The sequence below is a fragment of the Phyllostomus discolor genome, chromosome 5 (assembly GCF_004126475.2).
Source record: "Phyllostomus discolor isolate MPI-MPIP mPhyDis1 chromosome 5, mPhyDis1.pri.v3, whole genome shotgun sequence".
Classification (NCBI taxonomy): Eukaryota; Metazoa; Chordata; class Mammalia; order Chiroptera; family Phyllostomidae; genus Phyllostomus; species Phyllostomus discolor.
The window spans coordinates 67,720,530-67,738,802 of record NC_040907.2 but is presented as its reverse complement, the minus strand read 5'-3'; the positions used below and the strand labels follow the sequence as shown (position 1 = coordinate 67,738,802).

The window sequence follows — 18,273 nt, the reverse complement described above, 5'->3', positions numbered from 1 at the left end:
AAACTAGTGGAATGAGAGGATAATCCCATAATGTGAGTTAAAGAATGAAGAAAGTTACTTTCTGCCTAGACAGCTACAAAATATTAACTGCACTAAAAATTAAGAAAAATGCCTAATTGAAGAGTTAAACTAAGGTGAAGTTTAAATGCAGAGCAAATAATGTGTTAGATGAGGATGGGAGTCATGTTTGTATGAATGTAGAAGTATTACAACCTAAAGAATGTTAATAATGTCTGTAACTTACAAACCACTAGAAAAACACATTAAAATATTGAGGTGCCATTACAAAGAGAAAAGGTGAAAAGGACTGCCATATGAAATGTGCTTGTAAATACTAGTAAGAGCCTTATGTTATTCCCAACATAGAGAAGACATTCCGATCCAGTGCTCCATCTGGCTGGATTGACTGGCCTTAGTGTGGATGGAAATTTCCCTGTTATCAGTCTTTACTTCCAAATGTAGGAGGTAGACAACTTTCATTCCCAGACCCTGCTGTAGGAGGCATGTGATTTAGATTCTTCAGGCAGACCCGCCATTGGGAGATTTAGATGCAGATGTGAAACACCAAAGAAGCTATTTTTCATGAGGTAGTTGCTTTCCCACAAACTTGAAGGTGGAGGAGTCCAGGTCCTCAGAGTTGACATTGGTAGAGCTTCTGGCATTGAATATGGAGATCGTGGTGCCAGGTGGCCGGACCTATGGTGTTTTCCCTTGAGATGACTCCATTGTGTCAGTCATATTGCTCCTTACTGAATAGCTGTATAGTCTGGCTCCCTCCCCATGCTCAGAAATATGATCAAACGATCTCACCCAGTCCCCACAAATGGGGGAAAAAAGTCTTTGCAACAAATGACATTGGAAAAACTGAATATCCACACACAAAAGAATTAAGTTAGACCCTTAAGCCAATACATAGAAATTAACTCAAATTATATTAAAGACTTAAACATAAGACCAAAAACTATAAAACTCCTAGAAGAAAACACAGAAGAAAACTTCATGACATTAGATTTGGCAATGGTATCTTAGATATGATACCAACAGCACAGGAAACAAAAACAAAAACAGACAAATAAGACTACATCAAATTTCTCTACATCAAATGAGACAACAGAGTAAAAAAGCAACTCATGGAATGAGGGGAAATATATAAAAATTATATACCTAATATTCAAAGTACATAAAGAACTTCTACAATTCAAAACAACAAAAACAACCCAGTCGGTGCCCTGGCTGGTGTAGCTCATTGGATTGAGCACAGGCCTGTGAACCAAAGGGTCACCAGTTCAATTCCCACTCCAGGACACATGCCCCAGTTGCAGGCTAGGTCTCCAGTAGGAGGGCATGTGAGAAGCAACCACACATTGATATTTCTCTCCCTCTCTTTCTCCCTCCCTTCCCCTCTCTCTGAAAATAATAAATAAAATCCCCCCCCAAAAAAAAACCCCAGTCAAAAATTAGTCAAACAAGTTGAACAGACATTTCTCTAGAAAATATATACAAATGGCCAACAAGCATGTGAAAAGATACTCAACGTCACTAATTATTAGAGAAATGCAGATCAAATATCACCTCACACCTTTCAGAATAGCCACTATCAAAAAAGTACAGAATAACAAATATCAGTGAGGATATGGAGTAGCTGGAACTGTTGTGAAATCTAAGTAGGAATAAATAATGATGCAGCTGCTATGGAAAACTGTACAGTTGTTCCTCGGATAAGTGACCCAGAAACATACTAGTGGGTATATATCCAAAAGAATGAAAGGCAGGACTTTGAAGAGATATTTGCACACCCAAGTTCAGTGCAGCATTATTTACAACAGTCAGGAGGTGGAAGCAACACCTACATTCATATCAACAGATGAATGAAGAAAAAGTTGTGTATACATGCAATGGAATGTTAGCCTCAAAAAAATAACATCTTGTCACTTGCCACAACATGGATTAACCATTAAGTGAAATAATTTAGTTACAAGAAGACAAATACTTTATAATTTCACTTACATGTGACATCTAAACTGGTCGAACTTATAAAAACAGAAAATAGAATAGTGGTTGTCAAAGGCTTGGGTAGAAAATTGATGAGAAGTTGTTTAATGGGTACAGAATTTCAGTTCTGTGTGATAAAAAAAAAACTCAAGAGACCTGTTGCACAACAATGTAAATATAATCAACACTTAAGTATATTTAATTTGTATACCTGAAAACAGAGTGGTAAATTTTATGGTTTTTTTTAATCTTTTAACTACAATTAAACAGGAAAAATGGAAAGAAAATAATGCAATGAGATACTTAACAAATAAACCCTAAAAAGTGTTTTAAATAAGTAGCAAAAACCCATACTCCAAAATGAAAGCAATTAGCTAAAAATAGTGTCTGTAAGTCAGTTTATATTTGCCTGTAGTATGCCATTTAATCCCAGTTCTGGAGGAACTTCACACAGGGACCCTAATTTTCACTGAGAAGAATTGGTTGGTAAGAGGAGCCAAAATAATGTACTGGAAAGTAATTTACTATATTATTAAAACAAAATATAAATGATAGTCATTTAAAGTGCAGTACTGAGTTTACTAGACCAGACAGACAACAGAACAGAATAGATGGTAAAGAAATAAATATAAATATGAATAAGAACAACAGTCAGGCCATTAAAAAAAAACTAAAATTCAATCTATTTCCTATTACAGATGTCAAAATAAATTTCCCCTGGGTAAAATTTCAAATGTCCCAATTTGAGATCTTGATACTTCAGTCATCAGCGCTCCTCCTTCCCTCTCTTGTTCACTCCTTTGTTTTTATTATTCGGGTGGAAGTCAATCTCACCCACCAGATTAAGTTGTTGTTAGGGCAATGACTATGGGTGAGTAATCTTCATACGCCCCTGAGCACGTGGCACAGTGCCGGACACACAGTACACACACTCTCTATGCACACGTATCACAGACTGGTTTTCTAACCTTCTGGTCCTGCCTCCATTGTATATGAGACTCCGTGACCACAACTGAATAAACGAACTCCTGCTGCTGAGGACCCTAGAACACCCTAGAGCATCCTGCATGGACTTCTTCATCTGAAAAACAGCTTAATATAAAAACATCCCACACCTGAGATTCAGAGTCTGTCAGGACAGCATTTGAAATCACTAAGCACATAGGCACATATGAATATAATGTAACAATACTAACATGCAAATTAATTTAACCTGTGACTATATTTTAGAATAACGTAAGTATTCTATAGACTACAACTCCAAGTACACTGGCATGTAAGGAAATATAGCTTCCTCATGCCCAGCATTTAAAAGAAAAAGTCCCTGGAACATTTTCTAATACTCTCATGTTAAAACAAAAGGCACAAAAATAGCAGAGAATTCACTGTACTAAACAGGAAGGAACTGTTTTCTTGAAGTCTAGTCAGTCCATTTCTGAGAAACTAAGAGCTGTTTCTGCTTTCACTTTCAGCTGACATGTGTTCAATAAAAATGCTTTCCAAGTTGTCTTTAATAGACCCAAGATATTCCTTACTGGTGAGAAAAAGAAGACCCAGAGACTTTTAATTTATAAAAACACAGACAACTGTAACTGAACAATAACATAATTTTAAAAAAATAAAATAAATTTACAAAAAAAAGAAGAATCAGTCAGTCATAGGCAGTGAGGAGAAAATGCAGACACGCAGCACCAGTATTTCAGTCTGCTTTTGCAAATACAGGCCCAGGGAGGAACCCAATTTGATCTTCCTCTTTTAACACACCGACTCATCATTTCAGGAAATCCCACATCAGTCATCAGGGTTTTGTGGCTAATGAACTATTAAAAAACTATTGAACATATTTAAATTGTACTTACTGGTGTGTAAAATACAAATAATAATACCTACATTATAGGTGTGTTCTGGAGAATAAATCAAATTTAATTAATAACACCTGTAAAGACTCTAGAACCACAGCAGGTGCCGTTTGGACCCACAAGCTGCACAGCGGACGGCAATGGTAAACTGCTGCTGCATTTCTCTACTCTTTTTTTTTCTTTCTCTCCTTTTTCATTTTACTGAACTGCATACAGTGAAATTGAATGTTCTTATGTAAGTACTGAGGAAGAAATTGACCACACATCAAAACAAGACATGCTGATAACAATCGGTGACCAGAGTGCAAATGTAGGAAATAATGCAGAATTGAACATCACTGGGAAATTTGGACTAGGGGTCAGAAAGGAAGCAGGAAAACAGCTCATGAAGTTCTGTGAAACAACTTGTCCATCACAAACACGTCCTTCAAACAACCAAACAAACAACTGTCTACATGGACATTGCCAAGACAGAGATGAAATAGACAATGAAATCAGAAGCAGGCGGAGAAGCTGTAGTCTCTCTTCCAGATAATTTTTTAGAAAATACACAGAGGATTATTGAGGCATTATGTCTGTAACTAACTCTCAAATAGTTCAGACAGAGAAAGATGGTAATATGGTAAAATAGCATTAAGGGGATTGGAGTAAATTTCCTTTCTATTTTTGGCCAAGTTGCTGAGGAATGAGTGTTATTAATACTTCTTTGATGTTTGGTAGAAATCACCAGTGAAGCCATGTGGGCCTAAGCTTTTCCTGGTGGTAGTTTAAAGTTATTTTACTTGTTGCAAGTCTATTCAGATGTTGGGAACCGCCCTGACTGGTATCAGAAGCTGAAACCCCCGCCTAGGCTAAGGCTAAGGGAACGCCCTTGGAACTGTAAGCCAGCAAGGAGACAAAAGCTTATCTCCCTGGCAGGAATGCTGCTTTTGCTGCTTTATTTATAACTGAACCCCAAAAAGCTTGGTCGGTTAGCCAAAGACGGGTAAGATTCCCCATAGGGGGAACAACCTAGGACAGGCACGATCACTTTGGGAGGCCCCCCAAAAGAAGGATTTGGGGGGCTGCAGCAAAAGGGGGTGATGGACCCTCGCTCCTCGGCTTTGACATAGCCTGAGTTGTCATCGTCTGGGAGAAAATCTCCTTATTGCCTTAGTTCCCATGCTAAGCCTGAAACAATGACAGGGTGGTGCAGCTCTGTGCTGAAAAGGGCGGATTCCCCGGGTGATCAGGCCTAAGAAAGAACATGTAAATTACTGTGAAACCTTCTTTGTTTAGAATGCTCTCAGTTGAATGAGAAGGGTCCAAGGAGGAAGTTTGTTCCTCAAAGTCTTACAGCTCTTTGACCCCGACTTAACAGACCAGCAGAGTTCCTTGTTTTCTATAGTTCCTTACTTCCCCCTGATAAGTACTGTACTTTACCTGAATTATTATGCAAAATGAGCCCAATAAAAGCAGGTATGGATGGTAAATCGGGGTGCTCCCCACTAGGGGGGGTGGCCATTTCGTCCCTACTTCCCCACAGAAACTAGTCTTGTCTCTGTGCATGTGTTTTTTCTCGCATGTTTTTCGGCGAGCCATCCACAGCGTTCCGTGGTCACTGCTGGCCGGTGACCCACGCGCAACATTCAGATGAGCTATTTCTTCCTGAGACAGTTTCAGCAGTTTGTATCTTTCTAGGAGTTTGTTCATTTTTTAAACTACTTCGTTGGCATACAGTTGTTCCAAATATTGCCTCATAATCCTTTTTTATTACTGTAACATCAATAGTGACATCCCCTCTTTCATTCCTGATTTTAAGTTAGTTTAGTTTAGCTAACTTAGACTTTCAGTTTAGTTCAAAGATTACATGATTTAGTTCAAAGATTACAAAGATTACTGGTTTAAAGAACCAGTTTTGTTTTCATTGATTTTTTTTCTGTGATCTATTTCATTCAACATTCATTTACAGAATTCTTTATTTTTTCCTTTTGCTTAATTTGGATTTACTTTGCTCTTAAGTTTTCCTAAGGCTAACCCTTACACACACACACACACACACACACACATATGTATATATACATATACATATATGTATACACATACATATACATATAATGGTCTGTCCAAAGAGTATTCAGCCATGTAATATGAAAAATAAGGACATTTATTGAAGAAGATACAAGATACAAGAAACATTATACATAGGACAATGACATCTCGGTCCCCTTCAGAATAGGCATCTGGAGGCCTCACGCAGTTCTATCAGTTGTCATCAGCTGCCCTGTTGAATTTTCCCTAATCTCATCGATGGTCTGGAATCTCTCCCCTTTCAAAGGTGATTTTAATTTGGGGAAAAGCCAGATGTCAGAGAGCACCAAAACTGGGCTGTAGGAGGACTGAGTCACCTGGGTGATTTGATGTTTCACCAAAAAGCTCTGCACAAGACATAATGCATAAGCAGGGGCGTTGTCATGATGAAGCTGCCAATCACCAGCTGCCCATAGCTGCAGCCTTCTGAATGATCCAAATAGTTTCTGCAGAGGGATGTTCAAGCTTAATGAAAATTTGATGCACATTCATTGCTCTACTCGCTCAGTCATTTTGAATGTAACGGCCACACAGTACACATGCTCACTCAATGGCGTTTACCACCCCCACTGACTAGCACAGTGAAGTGACATTGTTCACACATGTACATTCCAGTCCACTCTCCTTGGCTGCCAGCTTACATTAATGTTGTGCAAAACATTGTAATTCATTATATTAACAATGGTTGGGCTTTTTCTGGACAGACTATATATATAGTCTATAAGAATAAACTAACTATATGTATAGTTTATAAGAATATACCTCAGTCTGTTCTCTGTATCTTATAAATTAGTTTCTATTTTGTTAGTTTATTTTGTCTATTAGATTCCACATATAAGTTAAATCATATGATACTTGTCTTTCTCTGACAAGTATTGGCTTCTTTTACTTAGCACAATAGTCTCCCTGTCCTCAGAGAAAGAGGGGTTGGTCACTGAATGAAAAAGGTGAAGGGATAAAGCAAAACAAAAACAGACTCACAGACACAGACAACAGTATATTGATGACCAGAGGAAAAGGGAGAAGTGGGGAGATAGGAAAGGGTAAAGGGGGATAAATGAACACACAAAACAATATACAGGCAATATACTCGTATTATAGAGTTGCATACTGGACACCTGTATAATTTTATTAACTAATATCACCCCAATAAATTCAATAAAAATTTTAAAAATATACCTCAAACTTTCACTAAAGTCATTCCAGTGTGATACAGAACTCTCGTTACTCCTATAACTCTGTTCCCTCTCCCTTCCTTTGTGTTACTATTTTTACATATGTATTACAAATTATGTCTATATAAGTAACAACCCCAGCAATACACTTTGATAATTATTAATGTATATAATTTTATGTATTTTAAAGAAGTAGAAGGAGAAAGAATAAATTTATAAGACTTGTTCTATTAACTTTCTTACTTACAATTTCTTGTTCTCTTTATTCCTGTGAGTTCAAGTTCACATTGTCATATCTTTATTCCAATGGGCTTTGAGTCCACCAACCTCCTTTATTCTGTTATTGTTAAATACATTACATTTATGTATGTTATAAACACTATAACATACATAAGGCACTATAACACACATAAATGTTACGTATGTTATAGGCCCTATAAATTATATGCATATTGTTGAATACAATTGTTTTTTAAACCAGTTAAAAGAAGAAAGGAGAAGAAATCTGCATTTATGCCATCTTTTATAATTACATAATTCCCTAACTGGTGTTCTTTGTTTTCCTGGATGATTTTGTGTTACTATCTGGGGTCACTTGCTTCCTTCCTGAAAAGCTGTTTTTGTATTTTTTGTAAAGTCAATTTGCTAGAAATAAAGTTTCTTCAAGCTCCACACCCTGAAGCTGATCTCCGTGTTTATGGACTGCCTCTCTCCCTGGACAAAACCCTCTGAACCACTGCTCCTCTCCTGGGCAGGGGTGGTAACCTCTGGTCTTCCCCACTTGTCTCTCCCAGCTTGAAAGCTCCATCCTACAAGTGAGCCGAAGTAAGGGTGGCCAGGCCAGGTGAGCTCAGCCTGCTATGCATGAGATACAGCCTCGACTCTGTGAGTGGGGCTGGGTGGGGAATGGGAGGCCCTGGCCTCTGGTTACACAATCCAGGAATTTAGCGTCTGAGGGGATGGGAAATACTGGAGGCCTGCCCCTCCCTCTGACTGAAAGACGAGGACAGAAGAAGCCACACCTTACCCACCGAAAAGAGTGGAGTTCATTGTCAAAATGAACTAGTTGAGAAATCGTGTGAAACCCATGCACCCTCCCATCTGCACAGCTTTCAGAAATCCCTTCTGTTTGCCAAGTTATAGCTTCGTACTTAGTGCTTTCAGTTTCACATTACTCTAAAACCTTTGCTTCCAATTCAAGGTCTTTAGGAAATCCAGAAAGCCTCATGACATCAGACGGGGAAATTAAAAGTCCAACCATCCAGTGGAAGACAGACAAGTAACAGAAACCACTCCAACCTAAACTGAGGAGAAAAAACAGGTAAGAACTTCACTTTCTCATTAAAGCAGCTTTCTCTCCACCGCTAAAGGACCTATAGTCTGAGAAAGGGAGCCCAGGATAAGGTCGGGGCCGGGGTGGGAAGGGATTTACAAAGGTCAGGTTATTTTCTAAAAAACGACCAGCATGAAGATAGGCTGCAGCTGAGCCCAACATAGGACATGAGGTTGGGTGAAATCCTGGCGACACCAGATGGCAGCTCGTCCCTGAGTGTCCCCTCTGTGCTTGTGTGGAATTAGACACCAGCAGACATGAGGCCAAGCAGCTTGAAGTGCATTAGGATCGTCTTTCTCTTTGCCAATGCCGTCTGTGTTGGCTGAGGGCACAGTTAACTTACCCTTGTCTTTGACGGACCTGCTCAGTTCTGACCTGACTGCAGCTAAGGGCTACAAGTATGTTATTTTCATGAGAAAGAAAGAAGAGTAAATGGCATGCAGTGTCAAACAGCCACCTGACACTGTTAAAGAAAAAAAAAAAAAAGAAAGAAAGAAAAGAAAACCCCGAAACCCAGAGTGAAAGATGAAGATTCACAAAAACACCATACTTTTTGAATCATACGTATGAGGTTTGTTTAAAAGTAGATTTCTCTACTTTTCGTTTCATCTTAGATGTAACCCAGGTTCTGGGTGTCAGATGGGAGGAAGGATGGGGGCTGGGTGAAAAAAGAAAAAGGATTAAGAAGTATAAATCAGCAGTTACAAAACAGTTACAGGGATGCAAAGTGCAGCATAGGGAACATAGCCAATAATACTGTAACAGTTTTGAATGCTGCCAGGTGGGTACCCGACCTATTGGGGGGATCATTCTTAAGTTATATAAATTTCTAACCACTACGCTGTACATCTGAAACTAATAGAATACTGAATGTCAACTGTAATTGAAAAATAAATTTAAAAAAATAAAATTAAAATACTTCAAGTTCATTAAATTCAGTTTCTTAGTGCCAACTCCCTTTTTACCCCTTACAAGTAGAATTTGGCTGCACTACCTTACTAAAAAGTTTTTTCTTTAAAAAACCTACTGTGGTCATCACTGAAGCCAACATTTGGTTTGCCTGACCCCTCTGTGCTCTCAAGCAATTTTGTTCTTGCTTTCCAGAAAATCTGCCTCTGAATTCCTGGGCTTGGCTAGAGCTTCACTGGTCACCTACCTGTCCACAGCTGTCACTCTCCTTCCAGCTCTTTCCTCCCTTTTCTCTCCCCACCCAGCCCCCTCCCATCCCCCCTCCTCTCCTCTTCCTGTTTCTCCTCCTCTCACACCAAATGGCAAAATGGAAAATAACAGGAAAACCAGAAGTGTATGGCTGAAAGTATATTTTCATCAAACAACCTCCTCTCCAGCTCTCCTGATGTGCTTCCTGATCTTTTAACCTGTATTTCATAGTCTTTAGTTCCCTTACACACACACACACACACACACACACACACACACACGTATATACACAAACATGATTTGTAGCAACACTTTGTTGGAGGCTTATTGTGAAGCTAATGACATTGAACTATCAGGAGCTCTTGCTTACACAAGCCCACACCAAGGCTTTGGGCAGGTCTGTAGTCCCGTGTTTCACATGGTCACACATTTTTATAAAATGTGCAGATGTTAAGTCATGTTGGTTCCACTTCTGGAATAACAGTGCAAAAAGTTCTACGAGCCCTCATTTCAGATAAAATAAGTGCGAATAATAGAAAAAAAAACCATTTAAAATCTGTGAAAATTACCCAAAGAATATCCATCAAATGATAAAACCTTTATTCACAAGTCTTCATAATAGAATTAATGAATAAATACATCAATATTGAATTTCTTACTTATAGCCAGGATGCAAAACACACTCTAAACCCTATTCTACTTTACATTTAATATCTAATGTAAAAATTTTAATGAAAATCCAAAAAGAAAGTTTTTCATAGAAAATTAAAGATTTTGGTAACGAAAGTGGTTAAATGTCAATGTTACTGTCATAGCGATATTTTTTAGTGGGATACTGCGATTACACTTCTGTAACTTTCTGAACAAATACAGATCTTTTCCTCCTCTATCTCACTACTAACACAAAATTTTTGGCCATATTGGGGAATTCTATGACTCCACTGTCTCAATGGAAAATAACCTGCTGAAAGATCTTCATCTACTTAGACTGGAAATGCTAATGCAACCCATCTTCTTGCTTGCAGACAAGGTTGCACCCTGGACATGGCCTCAGAGACCCACATGCCGGCCCCAGTGTGCCTCATTGAGAACACTAATGGGAAACTAGCAGTTAATCCAGAAGCTTTGAAGATCCTGTCTGCCATTACCCAGCCTCTTGTCGTGGTGGCCATTGTGGGCCTCTACCGCACAGGCAAATCCTACCTGATGAACAAGCTGGCTGGGAAGAAAAAAGGTGAGGGGCACCAGCAAAGCTCTTCCAGATCCCTTCTGTCCACACACACTCCCAGCACTGAGTATGGTGTTGCAAGGAGAGAAAGTCGGAGATGGGAGGAATACTGAAAGCTAACGTTCAATGTATAGTTCTGCTCTTATCTGAATCTGAGTCAACTCACTGTCTCTTCTCACTTTGTCTTAATTTCTCTTTTTAAAAGCATAAATTTTTATTCCTTTCCTAGAAGTATATGCTTTAATTTTTTAAAGAAATCACCATATCACTTTCCACAGCAATTATAGCATCTTACACTTCTCCCAGAAATGCACAGAATTCTAATTTCTCCACATTCTCGCCAATACCTGTTATTTTGTTTTTTGATATTGGTCATCCTAATGGGTGTGAAATAGTATGTCATTGTGGTTTTGATTTGTATTTCCCTAATGGCTAGTGATGTTAATCAACTTTTTATGTGTTCATTGATTATTCATATATTTTCTTTTAAGGAATCTTTATTCCAGTCCTTGGTTCTTTTTTTAATTGTGAAAATTTTTAATTGGGTTGTTTGTTTTCTGGGGTTGCACTGTAGGATTTCCTTTTGTGTTTAATTTAGAGTTGTTATTATTCTTTTTTTTCTCTTTTCATTGTTGTTCAAGTATGGTTGTCTCCATTTTCACTCCACCTCGGTCCCCACCCCACCCATCCCCGCCTCCCACCCTCAAACCTACCCCCTTTGGCTTTGTCCACGTGTCCTGTGTACATGCTCCTTGATGGGCCTTCCCCTCTTTTTCCCCATTATCCCTCTCCCCTCTCCCCCTGGTTATTGTCAGTTTGTTCTTTAATTCAATGTTTCTCGTTATATTTTGCTTACTTGTGTATTCTCGATATCAATTCCTTAATGAATTCATGAGTAAAAAACATTTTTCCTTAGTCTGTAGGATAACTATTAAACTCTGTTGATCCACAAAAGCTTTAATTTTGAAGTCCAACTTACCTAATTTCTTTTGTTGTCTATGTTTTTGCTATCATATCCAAGAAATCATTGGCAAATCAATATCATGAAGCTTTTCCCATACATTTTCTTCTAGGAGTTTTATAGTTTTAGCTCTTACATGTAGCTCCTTGAACTACTTTGGTTAATTTTTATAGAAGGAAAGCTTTCTGTATTTCACCATTGAGTGCGATGTTGGCTGAACATTTCTCATGCATGGCCTTTACTATGTTCAATTAGTTTCCTTCTAGTCCTGGGTTTGTTTGTTTGTTTTTTAATCATAAAAAGGTGTTGAATGTTTTCATGTAATGGATATTCAATTTTCCCTATTTCTCTAATTGTAAGTAAGATTCAGATTAATACTGGTTGTGGTTTTGGTTCTCTCTCCTTGAGTATGTTAACTCTTATCTCAGTTTCAAGACACATCTGCTATTAAAACTCCACTCCCTCTCACCTCCTCTCCCCCCTGGCAGGCTTCTCTCTGGGCTCCACGGTGCAGTCTCACACCAAGGGAATCTGGATGTGGTGTGTGCCTCATCCTGAGAAGGCAGACCACACCCTCGTTCTGCTTGACACTGAGGGCCTGGGAGATGTAGAGAAGGTAAGTATTAAAGATTCAGTTTGGGGACAAGCCCCTCATATTTGGATATCCTCTACAATATTTAACTTTTATTCAAATAAGAGCTTGCACTGAACCAAACTATGCCTTTATAATTTCTTTTTATGTTTTATGAGACCAAGTTTTACAATCAGGGGTGAGAAAAATATTCATAAGGAAGAATCCTAGAAAAAGCACATAGTTGTCAATAGATAGTGGTATAGTTATTAACAACAGGCTATAAGCTAACCCAGTTAACCCAGATGTATACAGGCAGTATAAAAAAATCAATGCCATGAATCTTATATTGCAGAGAGCTTTAGTTAAAGATTTATGTTCAGAAGTCCTATACTATTTAAACTTAAACTGTTATTCACATAGTTGCCTTAACAAATTATTTCACCTCTTTTAACCTCAGCTTTCTCATTTATAAAACAGATATAAATAATCTATATTTGCCTCATAATATTGCTTGGAATGTTTGAATATTTAATAAGAATGGAAAGTGTTAGGTACATAACTATACATATTATTGCAATTATATGTCAATATTGATGTAAAATAGAGAAAATTCAATAAAAATTACACTTAAGGCCTAGAATGCCTACTAACCTTGACTGTTTCACAATTATCTGCCAATGATCATAGGAGGACCTAGTAAGAATCAGTGTAAACCAAAATCAGTAATCAGAAGTATTCCAAGTCCAAGTCCTATTAACAATCATTTTCATTTGGATTTGGTTTCCTCTTATAGGTCATTAATCTAAAAAAAAAAAAAAAAAACCACAAACAAACACTCATTAAATGAACATCCTTTTACTACTGCTGATCTGAAAAGTTCCATGAGAATGAAGCATAATCCTGGCCCAAATGTGTTCTGATTTCCAGGGTGACAACCAGAATGACTCCTGGATCTTTGCCCTGGCAATACTGCTGAGCAGCACCTTTGTGTACAACAGCATGGGGACCATCAACCAGCAGGCCATGGACCAGCTGCAGTATCCTTTATGTGGTCAAGTACAGCATCAAAATCAGAGGGAGACCTGTTAAAAAACAAGCTATGTGAATGTGAATCCCGGTGAATCAAGCACAAAAAGAGAAAATATAAAAAAATAATTCAAGGGCAAAAGAAAGACCCCATTTGCCTACTGAAGAATTGACTCTTGGGTTAGAAACAAAGGTTTTGAATATGTGGGACTAATGTGGGATGAGGAGCACTGTTCTTTTACACCAGTTTTCCTTAGTTTGCTACTCAGCTATGTGACAGAGCTGTCAGATCGAATACGGGCAAAATCTTCACCTGATGCAAATGAGGTTGAGGATTCTGCTGACTTCATAAGCTTCTTTCCAGATTTTGTGTGGACACTGAGGGACTTTTCCCTAAACTTGGAAGCAAATGGACAATCCATTACAGAGGATGAGTACCTGGAGAATTCACTCAAACTTAAGAAAGGTGAAGGGGACTTAGAATTGGTTATTGGGAATGACAAGATACTAGAAACTATCACTTTTTAAAATTTTTTCCACTTAGTTTTCCAATATTTATAGTTTTCTACTTCTCAGCTGGATATTACTAAAAATTAATGCTTGTTTGTTTAATATCTGAATTAGTAGATTTGACATTGAATTGTCTTTTTCCCATTCTAAGAACAAGCTTCGCTTTCTTTCAGCTCTCCCTGTGTTATGATACAATGAATTTTATGTCCCTGCTTAGAGCTTGTGATACTGTAATTAGCCAGTGAATATGAAGAAGAGTGGGCATTTATTTCAAGAAAATAGATTAGGCCAAGATGGAGGTATAGATACACTTCACTTCCTTGCACAACCAAAAGAAGGATAAACATCCAATTTAAAAACAGAAAACAACCAGAACTGCCAGAAAATTGAACTGTATGGAAGTCCAACAACCAAGGAGTTAAGGAAGTATTCATCCAGACTGGTAGGAGGGGCAGAGATGGGCACCCAGAAGAGAGGACGTGCTGCAAGGCAGCAGCTGGTGGACCAGGATATCCCACATACATGTGCAAATAAGCCAGGAAAAACAACTGCGGAGTGAGACAGACCACACAACCCATGGTTCCAGGGTCAGAAACTATAAGCCTCAAAACCTCTGGCTGTAAAAACCTATGGGTGTTCTGATGGTGGGAGAAACTGTTAATCTCACAGGAGAGTCCATTCGAGGGGCCCACAGGATCCTAGAATGTATACAAGCCCACCCACCCAATAATTAGCACCTGAAAGGGTCCAGTCTGTTTGTGGAAATCCAGGGAAGTGACTGAAAGCAGGGTGAGAGCCAAGCAAGCAACATTGTTCCCTCTCTGACCCTTTCCCCACAGACAGCGCCAAAATGTAGCAAATAAGGTTGCTTGGCTCTGGTGAATACCTAAGATTCTGCCCCTTACAATGTAACAGGTGCACAGAGACAAAAAAATATGGCCCAAATAAAAGAATAGATCAAAACTTCAGAAAAAATAACAATGAAAGCAATGAAAAGACAGCCAACCCTATCAGATGCAGAGTTCAAAACACTGATAATTAGGATGTTTGCATAAATTATTGAGTATGGCCACAAAATAAAGGAAAAAGTGAAGGCTATAGAAGGTGAAATAAAGCAATATATGTCGGGAATCAACAGTGAAGGGAAGGAAACTGGACTCAAATCAACAATTTGGCGCAGAAAGAAGAAATAAACACTCAACCAGAACAGAATGAAGAAACAAGAATTCAGAAAAATGAGGACAGGCTTAGGAACCTCTGGGACAACTTTAAATTATTTCAACATCTGAATCATAGGGATGCCAGAAGGAGAAGAGGAAGAGCAAGAAATTGAAAACTTTTTTGAAAAATTAATGAAGCAAAACTTCCCCAATCTGGCGAAGGAACTAGACATGCAAGTCCAGTAGGCTCAGAGAGTCCTAAAGAAGTTGGATCCAAGAAGAAACATACCAAGACACATCACAATGAAATTACCCAAGATTAAGGATAAGGAGAGAATCCTAGAAGCAGCAAGAGATAAGGAGACAGTTACCCACAAAGGAGTTTCCATCAGACTGTCAGCTGATTTCTCAAAAGAGACCTTACAGGCAAAAAGGAGCTGGAAAGAAGTATTTGAAGTCATGAAAGGCAAGGACCTACATCCAAGATTACTCTATCCAGCAAATCTATCATTTAAAATGGAAGGGCAGATAAAGTGCTTCCCAGATAAGGTCAAGTTAAAGGAGTTCATCATCACCAAGCCCTATTATATGAAATGTTAAAGGGACTTATCTAAGAAAAAAAAGATAAAAAATATGAACAGTAAAATGACAAAAAACTCACAACTATCAACAACTGAACCTACAAACAAAAACAAACTAAGCAAACAACTAGAACAGGGACAGAATCACAGACATGGAGATCACATGGAATGTTATCAATGGGGAGGGGGTGGGGAGAGAATGGGGGGAAAGGTACAAGGAATAAAAAGCATAAATGGTAGGTACAAAATAGACAGGGGGAGGATAATAATAGTATGGGAAATGGAGAAGCCAAAGAACTTATATGGATGACCCATGGACATAAACTAAGCAGAGGGAGGGGATGCTGGAAGGAGGGGGTGTAGGGAGAGGGTGCAGGGCAGAGGGGGATAAAGGGGAGGAATAAAATGGGATGACTGTAATAGCATAATCAGTAAAATATACTAAAAAAGAGAAAATAGATTAAAGCATAACAGTGAACTAGTCCAGTGGTTGGCAAACTATGGCCACAGGCAAATGATGGACAATACAGTCTTCCAGCTCTCTCATAAATAAGTTTTATTGGATTAATGCTATGCCCATTCATTTGTAGATTGTCTATGGCTGCTTTCATGCTCTAATAGCCAAATTAAGTACTTGGAAAACAGACCTTCTGACTTTCAAAGCTTGATATATTTACTGTTTGGTCCTTTATAGAAAAAGTTCCCAAGCCCCTTATTAAGCAAAGTCCTTTTTTGTCTTTTTCCAGTTACCAATCAAAAGGATGAAAATTTTAATCTTCCTCGACTCTGTATCCGGAAGTTCTTCCCAAAGAAGAAATGCTTTATCTTTGACCGGCCCACTCACCGGAAGAAGCTAGGCCAGCTTGAGACCCTACATGATGATGAGCTAGACTCTGACTTTGTGCAACAAGCTACAGTCTTCTGCTCCTACATCTTCAACAGTTCCAAAGTTAAAACACTTCCAGGAGGCATCGAGGTCAATGGACCTCGTGAGTCCTCTTCCCAGTCTTTACTCTCACTGTTAGGACCAAAGGAAGGTGAAATAACATCCACCTAGTGTCATCTGTGAAAAATGCAAATCTACTACTACTTCTGTGGTACATTCTAGATGACACAGCATTTCTAATAGATTTTATTAGTCAAATTTCTTGGGTGAGAAAAGATAGGAAAGGACAAAGAAAAAAGCTCTATTGCTTAAAATTGTCCTAGTAAACTGGACCTGTACTATCCACCAAGGTAGCTATTGGACAAATATGGCTATCTAAATTTAAGTGTAGATTAATTAAAATTAAAGAAAATTAGAAGTTCTGATTACACAGCTATTTTCAAGGGCTCATACCTACAAAGGGCTAGTGCCTACACTACTGGACAGCACATATAGAACACACCCATCATCACCGAAAGTTCTCTTGGACAGTGTTCTGTTAGAGTAAATAACATGAAGGACTCCTTTTTAATTGTTTCACAAATAACGATTTTACAATTGCTTGCCATGGACCAGGACTGATGATAGAGACATAAATGAGAGAGGTACATTTCCTGTCCTAATGGTGCTTGGCGATAAAGTACATGTACTCAATAAACACAGGTCTATAGTATCAGGACAGAGGTTCTCACCCTTTCATATGTATTCATATCATACAAGGATCTTGCCAGAGGAGGGTCTAATTCAGTTGATCTGGGGCAGAGGCTGAGAGTAGGCATTTCTAACAAGCTTCCAGGTGATGCTGAGGTCACTGATGCTGTGAAGCAAACAAGTGGCAAAAGATTATCATCAGATTTACACAGAAGAGACTGTTTCCTCACCCCAACTATAGTCAACATTATCATTTGTTCTCTTTTGCAGGACTGGAGAACCTGGTGCTGACCTACGTCAATGCCATCAGCAGCGGGGGTCTGCCCTGCATGGAGAACGCGGTCCTGGCCTTGGCCCAGATAGAAAACTCAGCCGCAGTGAAAAAGGCCATTGCCCTCTATGACGAGCAGATGGCCCAGAAGGTGCAGCTGCCCACAGAAACCCTCCAGGAGCTGCTGGACCTGCACAGGGCCAGTGAGAAAGAGGCCATCGAAGTCTTCATCAAGAACTCATTCAAGGATGTGGACCATTTATTCCAAAAGGAATTAGCGGTAATTTTTTCTTGTATTTATATGGATTAGGATCTCAGAAAGTGAAATATTACTAGAAAATACAATGGGTATTTGTTATGAGAAGGAATTTTCACTCGACTTTTAAAATGATAAGAACCACTATTATTGTTATAAGAACCAATTTTATTATGATTGACTCAAAGTTTTGAAACTTTTTTTCATTCAAAAACTGATATTCTTTTTCTAATTTAATTAAGTGCATATAGGTAACAGAGCTCGTAATCAAATTACATACTTGCTGATATCAGACTGATTTAATGTTATAGCCAAAAGCAAAGGAATATGTAGTCTTAGTTATCTTAAGCAGGCTTATAGTGAGCCACATTTATTCCACATGCAATCATTGGTCCAATTTGAAAAGCAGAAGTTTATTTCTAAAGGTGTATTTGTAGGACTACAGAGCCTAGTGCTGACCTATGTCAATACCATCTGCTGTGGGAAATTGCCCTGCATGGAGAATGCGGTCCTAGCCTTGGCCCAGATCAAGAATGCAGATGC

The 18,273-nt window shown here is 38.6% G+C and overlaps 1 protein-coding gene and 1 long non-coding RNA gene across 3 annotated transcripts in view; one reads left to right on the top strand and one right to left on the bottom strand.

The window, feature by feature from the left end:
• LOC118500678 overlaps nucleotides 1-12,258 on the bottom strand; it is a 24,733-nt gene extending 12,475 nt beyond the window's left edge. Inside the window, exon 1 of the long non-coding RNA XR_004903255.1 lies at nucleotides 11,795-12,258. This is a non-coding gene — a long non-coding RNA (uncharacterized LOC118500678). The remainder of the gene's footprint in view (nucleotides 1-11,794) is intronic.
• Nucleotides 8,102-18,273, top strand: part of LOC114498043 (guanylate-binding protein 1-like) — a 26,859-nt gene continuing 16,687 nt past the window's right edge. For both annotated transcript variants that reach the window (XM_028514101.2, XM_036026389.1), the window contains exons 1-7: nucleotides 8,102-8,417; nucleotides 10,613-10,821; nucleotides 12,265-12,392; nucleotides 13,278-13,387; nucleotides 13,646-13,842; nucleotides 16,374-16,616; nucleotides 17,474-17,754. In XM_028514101.2, the coding sequence (XP_028369902.1) occupies nucleotides 10,632-10,821; nucleotides 12,265-12,392; nucleotides 13,278-13,387; nucleotides 13,646-13,842; nucleotides 16,374-16,616; nucleotides 17,474-17,754 (1,149 nt within the window). In that variant the 5' untranslated portion in view covers nucleotides 8,102-8,417; nucleotides 10,613-10,631. The remainder of the gene's footprint in view (nucleotides 8,418-10,612; nucleotides 10,822-12,264; nucleotides 12,393-13,277; nucleotides 13,388-13,645; nucleotides 13,843-16,373; nucleotides 16,617-17,473; nucleotides 17,755-18,273) is intronic.